Raw genomic sequence first — 12571 nt, forward strand, 5'->3', positions numbered from 1 at the left:
TTATTTTTAATCTAAGAAATTCTCTCTATAGAATTGAATAGCGGGCTGCCCAGTGCATGTGTGAGCCCGACTGTGAGGATTTTTTGTGATTCTGCAGCTTTGTGGGCAATATCTTGCTAACTTGGGGACAGGTGAATATTCGAAGACTAGAAAGGGCAGCTGGGGGCAGAGGGGACACTAGTATAAGTATTTGCACCTTCGATGTATTTCACTTTAAGCAGTTTGAGAGGATGTTGCACAATACAACCTTCAGGAAAGGGACCCATTGACATCACATGTGAGGAGTATTGACTCTTATCTGAAGTAGATTTAGAATGTATATTAAGGTTAATTTTACTTTTCTGTTAACCTGAGAAAAAAAAAAAAATTGATTATAGGCGAGCTACAGAGTGCTCAAATCTTATGGAGAGCTGAAGACCTACAAAATTAAAGTCCAACCGTAAAATACAAAATGGCTTTACCCCAATGAAATGTTTTATACACATCTGATTACTGATTGCTGTGCTTAGCTGTTCAAGCCCACTTTATTCTCAGTAATTAATACTGCCTAGCTCTTTCAATCAACGCAGAGCAGTAAAATTGCCCAGGGAAGGATTTTAAATATATAGAAACCATATTGATACAGTAAATACATAAAATGTTCTTCTTTTTTGGATATTGGCGTGGCCTTCCAAACAGCCGCTTAAGCTCTGGAGGCAGCAGAGCCAACATTAGCTCCTTGGATGGCATATTGCTCTCAGATCTGTGAACGCTGTTTGACAACATGTGAAATATTTTGTCTCTGCAGAAGGAGAATACATAAAAATGTTTATGCGAGGTCGACCAATCACAATGTTCATTCCTTCGGATGTGGAGAGCTATGAAGACATAAGAACAGAACTGCCACCAGAGAAGTTAAAACTGGAGTGGGTGTATCCTTAATTGTCGTATATTTGGTCCTCATAGATAGCATGTCAGTTGTTGGAAAAAGGTAAACACTTGGTAGAATTTTATTGCTGTTTCCCCACTAAAATGAGTCGTCCCCTCCTTTTGCCCAGGTTACCATATTCAGAGAGAGGGACAGAAAATGAAAACATCCAAAAATGTTTGCCGTCGTGATTTTAGGGAATGCCAGTGTAACTTGCATCAAAGTAGTACAGAGGCTACTTTGACGTTAGTGCTACTTGAAGTCGCACAGCTATGAATTGTACTAATTGGTCAAAGCTTTGTCTAGTAAACTATAATTGTATCATTTTGGGGGTTAGAATAGGAAATAGTCAAAACCTGCAGGTTTTTCTATTATATGTTTCTGTCTTCGTCCAGTTGGATACATTTCTCTTCCCTTCCTGTTCCAAAAACACCAACTCTAAAACGAGAAAATCCTGTCTTATACAGTTGTCACTGGAATAAGTGTCATCATTGGAAGTTTTCCCATCGCCCTTCAGTCGCGTTTGTGTCACCACGTCATTTCCAGCCCCGCCGATCAGCCTTCCTGTGTTCCAGTGGTGGGGATTCTTTACAGCAGACGGTATCACTTCCAGCTCAATCGCTGCAACCCCTTGTGGCGCTGGTTTCACCCCTCCAGTGTTTTCCGGCAGCTGCTGGAGAAAATTTTGCAGCATACCACACATATATTGAGCCCCTTCTCCCGGGACATGGCATGCGAGTCATCCACAACCTGTAACTTAAAACCTGGGTATGCTAGTTGGCTCTGTGGAATGGTTCGTTTTTTTTTTTCTTTTTTTTTTTTTTAAAACTTCATATTGACTTTGTGAATAAACAACTGATTGAAATTGAATGATTCCTGTTTTTTCCTAAATTTTCTCATGCTTCCCACTGACCTTATTTACAATGCAGGCATTCCAGAATGCATCTTTGGTGTGTTTTCTCACTTGGTCCCCGAAGTTTGTGACCTGCCAGTTTTGTGTGATTTATATACTGTCTAATCCATTACCGCTGCGCTCACTTTCTGGATACTGGCGGTCCCCTAGTTACAAACATCTGACTTGCAAACGAATCCTACTTGCAAACAAAGGGAGTCAACAGGAAGTGAGAGGAAATCCACCCCTAGGAAGGGAAATTCACTCCTGTAGGAACCATCATGGGAAAAAGGTGTCTCCACTGATGCTTTATCACCAAGTCTTGTTTCCACAATGACTTAAAATTTTCAAAATACAATTGTCATTGGTACAGGAAGTAAGGCGAAAATCTTCTGAACAGGGGCACAGAAAGCAAAACAATTGTTACAGGGGTGTTAACCCTTCCCTATGCAACCCAAAATCTTAAAAATAGATTTTTTGGCTGAAGCTACACCAAAAAAAATGTATCTGTTTCAGCTTACAAACCGATTCCACTTGAGAACAATCCTTCTGTCCCTATCTTGTTTGTAACCTGGGGACCGCCTGTATTCTATTGGTCACCAGAACAAGCAGCGATGGTGAATCTCCACAGTAGAAAGTCAGACTGCAATAAATTTATATTTGTTTATATTGGGGTTGATTTACTAAAACTAAAGTGCAAAATCTGGAGCGAGCAGCTCTGCATGGAAACCAATCCACTTCTAACTTCAACATGTTCAATTAGTCTTTGACAGAAAACCTGGAAGCTTTTTTCTTTGCAGAGCTTTACTAGATTTTGGACTCTTGGGTCCCTTTCGCATAGGCTGTCCGATCAGGCCTGCCTGTAAGTTTTTCAGGCAGACCTTATTAAACCTTGGAGTCTTCCCCTATGAAGGCACATGTCCTCTGGCATCCACTGTTATCCGATCTGATCCTGCCCGCAAAATCCAGACGGCTGCTGGTCCTATTTTCCATCTGTCTGGCAGATCGGATGAAAACGGACTGGTGGCCCATTTCCACCCCATTTCCCCATAGAGAAGAGCGGACCTGGGTCCCTGTCCGTTCTGCACAGTGAGCGGAGAGGGACCCGTCATCTGCCTGCTCAGCAGGAATCGGCGGAGCGATTCCCCCGCTGAGCAAGCAGATTCCGTGTGAAAGGGGCCTTAGGTATAGTTGGCTCTTCTAAGGCAGCTGTTACCATAGTATGGTTGCTAAGCTGCTAGTCCCAAAGAAAGGTGTAGGACTTCTGCAAGTTGCCTAGAGGAGGGACGGTTAGAAGGTCGGCTTCAAAAGACAGATGAGCTGTAAGCGGCAACATGTGACCTGAGAAACTTTTGGTTCTAACAAAACCTGCATGTTGCATATTTGTAATGATAATACAGCATTTTTATGAATGAAAGTTTTTTTTTTTTTTTAGCAAACTGGTAAATTTGCTGTTAAGATGTCTCTAAAAAAAAACTTTAACCATATATAATATTTCTTCTGTGGCTTTCTGTAAAGTTTGTGGTATGTTGACCTTAACAGAAGGTTGTAAAGATATGGTTACCGTGGGAGGGACTGTCGAGCCAATGTTTACCTTCTCCCTACCGGGGAAATTGTATATTTCATTGCATCTGTTGTAGTACTGTTCAATTATGATGAGCGGACTCAGCGCCATTATCTTGGTCACACAGATTGTGTTAAATGGTAAGACTTTACACATTCAAATTAACTTATTTGGCTGTCTGTTGTAAACAGTACAGTACTTTAAAAAAATTAATAAAAATTTCTCTCTATAGCATTGCCGTTCATCCAGACAAAATTAGAATAGCAACCGGACAGATTGCTGGTGTAGACAAAGATGGAAGGGTAAGTACCTGTCCGGCCTTTTCTTTTCCAGGTCTGAGTTGTGGCCCCTATCCGTATCCCCTCCAACATATTACATTGCAGCATGATCATAGATGACTATATAGGTCAGGGGTCTCCAAACTGCGGACCGAGGGCCAGATGTGGCCCTTTACTAGCCTTTATGCGGCCCTTGGGGCACTATTCCTCCAACTGATATGAGGCACTATTCCTTCCACTGACACCAACAAGGGGGCACTATTTATTCTATTGATAGCAATGATGGTATACTATTCCTCCTACTAATAGGGGCCCTACTCCTCCTACTGACCACCAACCCTGAGGACACATGTATTCTCACCGGTGTTGGGCCCGGGACATTTTCTGCCCCCGCTCGCCACAATCCGGCCCTCCTAAGGTCTGAAGGACAATAAAGTGGCCCTTTGTTTGAAAAGTTTGGAGACCCCTGATATAGGTTATATACAAAGTATACTATAAATACATTGATAAATATTTGTACAGTCATATAATTTAAACACAAAAACTTGTGAGCAAGTGGTAGTCTTGTACTTTTTTTTTGCATACTTCTTAACTCTGGGTCCCCTGTTGTTTTTAAATAGTTATGTATACTCCTATAGATGGCTGATAGTGATGGGAGAAAGCAACTTCAGGTGACCCCTGATACCCAAACTACTGTATCAGGCTCAGACATGCGTATAGCCAAATAAAGGGGGGAAAACATCTGTTAGTGTTACAAATTCAATGCAGAACTGTTTAGCCCATTCAGAGCAAAGCAATATATTTTATTTATCCACTTGACCTCAGAAGATTTACCCCTCAAACTTCAGAGCCAAAAGAAATACCCAGGTATGGAGGGGAATGTGAAGGGCCAGTGTTCCATGGGATGTCCATAACCCATAATGCTATGCCTCCAGCTACACTCAGTTGTGGCTGGCTCGCTTTTAAACCTATTCACACCAATTAAAAGTGTTAAAAAATTCTGTCAGTTTAGAGCAGTCACAATAAAAGCTATTTAGTTATGTATTACTGTACCTTGCTTGTTTTGAAAAATGTTGAAATTTTTAATTAAAGCAGCCTACTGTTAAATATACAGGAATGCATTTAATTTTTTTCACTGTATGTTCATGTATTTTACAGCCTTTACAACCACATGTTCGAGTCTGGGACTCTGTCAGTTTGTCTACTTTGCAAGTTATTGGCCTCGGGACCTTTGAGCGGGGTGTTGGATGTCTGCATTTCTCCAAAGCGGTAAAATATTACATATATGTAGAAAGATAAACATGCAAATGGTATTAGTTAACTGCAATTTTTTAGTGTAGATTTTTTTTTTTCTTTAAATGTCATTTTTTTTTTTTTTTTTTTTTTTACTTTATTTCAGCTCCCCAAAATACAATATTTGTCATGTCATTAGCAACTTGATTGGCTTCACTAGCGTCTGTGCGGAGGAGCAGGATAGACATTAGATCATCATGCAGCCTGCTGAAACAGCCAGTTTGGAAGGCTTTTATCTAATGTTTATGGGCATCCTTTTGCTGCCAATGCACAGCCAACTGATCAAAGATGTGACTGTATTAAAGGATAAGTTCACCCTTTGAAAAAAATTAAAATAAATGCACACTTTTTCTGCAGGTAAAAAGTGCGCATTTACTTTTTTTTTTTCTTCCTCTTCTAAGGAGCCTGCAGAGCATTTCACCCACGATCAGTAGATCACAAGTGCAATATTGGGCTCATGCAGACTCTCCGGATAGCTGTCTGCTCATACTTCTGACGCAGGCAGTTACTTGAGAGCAGGAAGACCAATGAACCCTGAGAGCGCTTATCAGTGCCTTCACAGTCCATCGAGAACTACAAGCCATCAGCTGCAATCGCTGACTGTACTTGTAGTCTGTTCATTCACAAGAAACTATGAATTAATGATTCAGCCCCACATGGCCGTGCTGTTTTCATATTGTGACAGTGGGTGTAGGGAGAAGATCCCCTGCCTGCTGTCACCCTAAGAACAGGTGTAACATGTTCAGAAAGGTGAACTTGGCCTTAAAAAAGTTTTTTAACATTTTGGTCAGATTTACACCAGTGTAAAAATAACTTTGTTGATTCACACAGAGCAGACACATTCCTGTCCCGTGTGAGGGCCGTGTATACCCGCATGGGGATGCACAGGTGTTCATGCATCCCTGTGCAGGAAGTTCCATAGCTGTCAATTAGGATGCAGTGGCTCGCTGACTTTTCTGCTAACTTTTCCCAAGGTCAGGAAGCCTTTTTTATTCTAGTCATTTTTGATTCAGTTGATTTGAAATTTTCTCCTGTAAATTATTGCATATATTGCATTATTGACCACCAAAACATATGTGCATTATTAAAAAAAAAAAAGTAATTGCTATCCTGTACAAATGACGTAAATCTAGCCCTGTATAATTTCCAGTGCCACCTCTGTTTGTCTGTCATCAGTGAGCATGTCCACAGAGGTAAAGTCTTCATGGAATGTTTATGCAAGTGTTAAATGCCTTTTTTTTTTTTTTTTTTTTAAGGATTCGGGGTCACACTTGGCGGTCATCGACGACTCCAATGAACATATGTTGACTGTGTGGGACTGGCAGAAGAAGTCGAAAGTAGCAGAGATTAAGGTATTGACCAGTGCTAAGAAGATTTAGTGCGGTCTTAAAACTTTAGCTTTATATTGGATGGAAAAATAAATGCTTGGCAGGTTGTGCTGACCCCAACAAGCACCTCCTGAACTGTGATTTAGGGTACTAAGCTGAATGGATCAGTACACATGCAAGCAGACAGGTGGGGGTGGCTTCCTGAAGGTTGTCTGCATTGATTGGACTGCAGCTATCTTTTTTTTATTTCAGTGCCCCCCAAACCAGTAGAGCAGGTGAAATACGGTTGGACTGCAACAACATGGGCTGCATCCGTAGTCCTTGTGAAATCAAGTCAAGCCAGGGGCAGTTGTCTCTATGAAAGTGTCAGGGTCTAAGATTCTAAGTCATCTGTGTCGCTTCTAATGCAGCACTACTCTACTTGTTCCTGCTGCCAGTGTTCTACATACTTTGTCTTATGTATGTGGTGAAAAAGAATTACTGCCATTAGTGCTGGAGAGTAAATTATTAAAGCAAAAGCTGTTAATCCCCTGCTGGGCGACTGTTTTCAGACAGTAAATACTTGCCTATAATTGCGCATTAAAGAGTTACTCCACTTTTGTTGAGAAAAATGCAATCCCTCCTATGTGCTCAATGTACATTGCAAGGATTTTTAATACTATTAACTTTGTTGCAGATACCGTCCTGTTCCTACTCTAAAGAAAAAACTCTGTCTTTTGCATACTAATTCTCAATAGGAGCAACTTGTTTATCATAGCCACCTGATGCACTTTTAATGTTCTAAAGAGACGCGTTGCTGTCTCTGCATCCCTTTAGAGGTAACCCTTAGGGAGGGTCTCCTCAAAATAAAATGTTTGGTACATTTGGTCTGCTTGGTGCAGACTTCCGGAAAAATCAGTGAGTCAAACATACAATAAGGAAATTACACCTCTTTTGGAGGCATTGTTTACTCCAAAGGTGTACAAAACGGAGCTGAGACTGTCAATCTGTCAGAGGTCCCTCCCCTGTCACCATTTTTCTCTTGGTGTCAGAAATACTTGTGATAAGTGACTCATGTTGAGGGCAGAGGAACGAAGCAGCAGACAGAAATGACACTTGGTGCTTTGAATTGAGACAAGTACAACAATATGGAGGAATATATGCTTTGTTCTTATTTCATGTCGGAGGTTTACAACCACTTTAACCTACACTATGGCTTGTGTAGTAATTGTATATGCTATATTATTTTTTATATCCACAATTCTGAGGTCGCATGCTGAATATAAGAATAGATGACAAGACTAGAGAGCCTGTTCTTATTAAATTGCTTCCTTTTAAACCTGTTTGTTCATGGCATGTACAGTATCTGTTAACTCTTCTCCTATTGTTATATTTGTAGACTACGAATGAGGTGGTCTTGGCAGTTGAATTCCACCCAACTGACCCCAGTACGATAGTGACCTGTGGCAAATCGCACATCTTTTTCTGGACCTGGAATGGCAGTTCCTTGGCCAGGAAACAGGGAATCTTTGGGGTAAGCAGATTGTCACTTTGTCACTTAATAAATTAATATTGTTTATTTTTTTCCCTAACCCATCGATAATAAACTTTTTATTTTATATTGTTCCTTTATGGGCCGGTTCACACTGCCACGACTAAGTCTGACAGGTGGAACCCCATTAAATGCAATGAAGCCTTTCTAATCGGGGCATCTCAAGTGACTCCAACTTGGTAGAAGGTTCCTGCACTGCTTGGGTGGTGACTTTGGAACGACTTTAATTGACGTCTGTTAAAGAAGTGGCGCAACATTTGAGGCCGCGTCAGTGTGAACCGGTCCTAAAGGTATCTTAAGTACTTTATAAAAGAACCCAACACAAGTGATACTGAAGTAAAGGAACAAAAAAGCAAGTTCGGTTGAAGGCTTGTCTAAAGAAAGTTTTCACGTTTTGATTTGGAAGAGTTTAAAGAAGGGGAATCTGTTCTTGGAAATATAATTTTTGAATTCCTGGGAATAACAAGCAAAGGCCCTTTCCTCCAGAGACTTTAGGCAAGTTTGAGGGACACTCAGAAGACCTCTTTTAGAGGAGGGAATGCAGAGTAATGAAATTTCAGATAATGGGGTGCAGAGCCATGCATGGTCTTGTAGATGTGAGCATTAGTATTTTAGAATCCAGGTAGTCAAAGTTCAAGTATGATGCCATCAACGGAGCTAAAGAACTGGTTTTACAAAATTTAAAGGGGGTCCCAATACGTATGATTTGAGTCTTGTCACAGTTTAGTTGAAGTAAAGTTTTGAGTCATACAAGTTTTCATTTCACAGATACAGTTGGATAATAGACACAAATTAGAATCCGATATAGTATGGATGTATAGCGGAGTATCATTGGCATAGAAATGATGATTAACTCACCAAGTTGAAACCTGTAAAAGCTAAAAAAAAGTAAGGGACCCAAATACAATTCAGTGGAATCTCAGACTTGACAGGACCAATTTTTAGACTGGTCTCTTGTTGCAAGATTGGATAGTTTGGTTGTAAACAAGGGTAAAAAAAGTACTTGCAAAATATATATTTGGAATATACAGAATCTCGGACGTGAGTACACCCCTCACATGTTCGTAAATCTTTTTATATCTTTTCATGTGACAACAATGTAAAGTAGTGAGTGTACAGCTTGTATAACAGTGTAAATTTGCTGCCCCCCCCCCCAAAATAACTCAACAAGCAGCCATTAATGTCTAAACCGCTGGCAACAAAAGTGAATACACCCCCAAGTGAAAATGTCCAAATTGGGCCCAAAGTGTCAATATTTTGTGTGGCCACAATTTTTTTCCATCACTGCCTTAACCCTCTCGGGCATGGATTTCACCAGAGCTTCACAGGTTGCCACTAGAGTCCTCTTCCACTCCTCCAGGATAACATCACGGAGCTGGTGGATGGTACAGACCTTGCGCCCCTCCACCTTCCATTTGAGGATGCCCCACAGATGCTAAATAGGGTTTAGGTCTGGAGACATGTTTGGCCAGTTCATCACCTTTACCTTCAGCTTCTTGGCAAGGCAGTGGTTGTCTTGCAGGTGTGTTTGGGGTCGTTATCATGTTTGAATACTGCCCTGCGGCCCAGTCTCCGAAAGAAAGGGGGATCATGCTCTGCTTCAGTATGTCACAGTACATGTTGGCATTCATGGTTCCCTCAATTAACTGTAGCTCTCCAGTGCCGGCAGCACTCATGCAGCCCCAGACCATGACACTCCCACCACCATGCTTGACTGTAGGCAAGACACACTTGTCTTTGTACTCCTCACCTGGTTGCCGCCACACACACTTGACACCATCTGAAACCAAATAAGTTTATCTTGGTCTCATCAGACCACAGGACATGGTTCCAGTAATCCATATCTCCTTATCTTCAGCAAACTGTTTGCAGGCTTTCTTGTACATCATCTTTAGAAGAGGCTTCCTTCTGGAATGACAGCCATGCAGACCAATTTGATGCAGTGTGTGGTGTATGGTCTGAGCATTGACAGGCTGATCCCACCCCTTCAACCTCTGCAGCAATGCTGGCAGCACTCATACGTCTATTTCTTTATCGTACATCACGGGACACAGAGCGGCATATTCATTACTATATGGGTTATATGGAGTACCTTCAGGTGTTGACACTGGCAATCTTCAAACAGGAAATGCCCCTCCCTATATAACCCCCTCCCATAGGAGGAGTACCTCAGTTTTTACGCCAGTGTCTTAGGTGTTGGTCATGGTTTAGCTTGCCTCCACATCCTTGGGATTAAGGTGGGCTAACCGGTTCTGTCCAAAGGCCTCAGTGCTAAAGTGGTCAGTAACCGGACCCCAAACCATTGGGGTATAGCCCATAATGCTTTCTGTCACAGAGAGCTGGACCCTGGGCCCAGAACTTAGAAACCTTTGGGGGCCTAATGTTTCTGTTGCCAGGGTGCTATATGGGCCCAGGACAGTGGATCCTTCATAGGAACCCAGGGCCTGAAGGTCTAGACGCCCCACGGAGATGGGGGAAGATTGGACCTCTTGCTGTGCAAAGTCCTGCGGCATGGAGCAGGTAAGTGAAGGGGAAACTTGCGGAACTTGGTTCGCAGCAGGTTTTGTCTGGGGGAAGGTCACAGTGGGACATGCCTATGGTTTATGCGCTGCATCTGGCAAGGTGAGTCACATATCTTAAAGATAGGATGACTATATATGTGTATAATCCCCATAATTGTGACCTCCCTGGTAGTATTGCAACTGGTGCTAGTAGCATTGAAAAGGGCCTGTGTGTATAGTGACAATTCTCTTTAAGAGAAGCCCCTGGGAATCTATTGAGGTTTCTTATGTAAAGGGAGTGAATGCTCTTACCTGCAAGCCTGCTCAGAGAGGTCCAGGCGGTTGCTGCAGACAGATAAATGCCGCTCTGTGGATCCTGGCCTGGACGGCAGGATCAGCCTCTGACCTCCTCGTGTGGGCCTCCCCCCCCCCCCGCGGCGGGCGCGCGCGCGCGTCCCCGTGATATGGGCGCAATTTCGCGCCGTTTTTCTGAAGGGGAAGGGCGGGCCCGTAGGTAAAAGGAAGGGGCGGCCCTTCCAAAAGAGTTCCCAGCTCAGTGATGTGTTGGAACTGAGAGAGGAAGGACCGGAGCGGCAGAGTGGGGCGCCGAGGACACACAGTGGCCAAAGAAAAGTATTACAGTCTTCAAACAGACTGTCTTTCACCCTAAAGATAGGGTTTCTTTTTTCTTTTTCTTTTCAGCAGTTTTTATTGGCAAATACTACTAAGGGGGACAGAATGGTTTTTCTTTCTTTGGTTTAAAAAAAAAAAAAAAAAAAAAAAAATAAGCCAAGATTAATAAGGAAAGGCATTTTTTTCCCCAGAAAGGGTTTGTGGGCAACAACTATTTATTTTCCCAAAACACCATTAAGTAGCGGGCGTACCTCGGTATTGTACCATGGCATCTGGTTCGGAGGGTACAAAAGGTGGGGATTCCCCCAGAGGGTCCGGGGTCTCGGACAAAGTCTTACCGCTACTTTCCCCAGAAGGAGCCTTGGTGAGACCATCGGGATCTGGGGCTGGAGCTGGCACGGGTCAGTCCAACCCTAGGATGGTCACGGACGAGGTACTGTCCACCTCTCTAAAGGAGATGGAAAAAAGAATGGAAAAAATGATAGCCAAGGCTATGCGGGGCAGAAAACGGAATAGATCTCCGTCGCCCGAGCGTGAACCCTCAGACGAGGAGGTCCCTTCCGCAGAGGAATGGGAAGACCTCTTGGACAAGGACCAAGTAGGTTCAGGGATCGAGGATCCGGGTACGGAGGAGTCTGGCGCAGCCTCCCAAGGGGAGAGCTGGTGGGTTCAAGTTTTAACAGACTTGGTCCATAGGACGTTCAACTTGCCAGTACCAGATCTCCAAGTATCAACGGTCTCAGCTTTAGGCTCACTAAGAGCGCCTCAAACCAATGCGGTTTTTCCGATCCATCCTCTACTAGAGGAAGTTATGTTCCAAGATTGGGCCAAGCCAGATAGAATCTTTGTACCACCAAAGAGATTCTCTGCCTTATATCCTATGGAAGAGAAATTTTCCAAGAGATGGGCAGCCCCGGCTGTAGACGCAGCCATCTCATGTAACAAGTCTTTAACATGCCCTGTAGAAAACATACAGGTGTTCAAGGATCCGGTTGATAAACGCTTGGAAACGCTACTGAAAACCTCCTTCACTACTGCAAGGGCAGTAGTGCAGCCAGCTGTGGCTGCAATTGGGGTTGCGCAAGCATTATCGGATCAAGCTAAGCAGATGCTTAAACTTATTCCTGCCCAGCAGGCAGAAGAATTTTCGGACGTCCCTAGGGCCATACGATTTACGGTAGATGCGATTAAGGATTCGATCCAGCAAGCGTCACGCCTATCATTATCCCTTATCCATATGAGAAGACTCTTATGGTTAAAGAGCTGGGAGGCAGAGCCCCCATGCAAGAAGCTCCTGGTAGGGTTTCCCTTCCATGGAGGACGACTCTTCGGAGAAGACCTGGACAAATACATCCAGACCATTTCAAGCGGAAAAAGTACTCTTTTGCCCACCAAGAGGAAGTTTCGGGGGCCTGCGTTTAAACGACAGTACTCCCCTGGGCAGGGGCCCTCCAATACCAAACAGTATCGACGGCCTCCTGCGAAAGCAAATTTTAACAAGTCGCAGGGACAGGCCGGCGCAGGCAAGAAGCAGTGGTTTCGCAAGCCAGCAAAGCCAGCCCCCAAGCCGGCCTTATGAAGGGGCGCCCCCACCCTCGAAGGTGGGGGGAAGACTGCGTCTCTTTACAGAGGTTTGGGAGGCCA

At 43.4% G+C, this 12571-nt stretch overlaps 1 protein-coding gene across 6 annotated transcripts in view; it reads left to right on the forward strand.

Annotated features, from left to right (window-relative positions):
• The window catches only part of EML4 (EMAP like 4), a 239149-nt gene that overhangs the window by 191984 nt on the left and 34594 nt on the right, over positions 1–12571 (forward strand). For all 6 annotated transcript variants that reach the window (XM_040351522.1, XM_040351517.1, XM_040351519.1 and 3 more), the window contains 6 exons: positions 788–911; positions 3354–3503; positions 3596–3665; positions 4800–4910; positions 6191–6286; positions 7641–7775. In XM_040351522.1, the coding sequence (XP_040207456.1) occupies positions 788–911; positions 3354–3503; positions 3596–3665; positions 4800–4910; positions 6191–6286; positions 7641–7775 (686 nt within the window). The remainder of the gene's footprint in view (positions 1–787; positions 912–3353; positions 3504–3595; positions 3666–4799; positions 4911–6190; positions 6287–7640; positions 7776–12571) is intronic.

The sequence above is a fragment of the Rana temporaria genome, chromosome 4 (genome assembly GCF_905171775.1).
Source record: "Rana temporaria chromosome 4, aRanTem1.1, whole genome shotgun sequence".
Taxonomy (NCBI): Eukaryota; Metazoa; Chordata; class Amphibia; order Anura; family Ranidae; genus Rana; species Rana temporaria.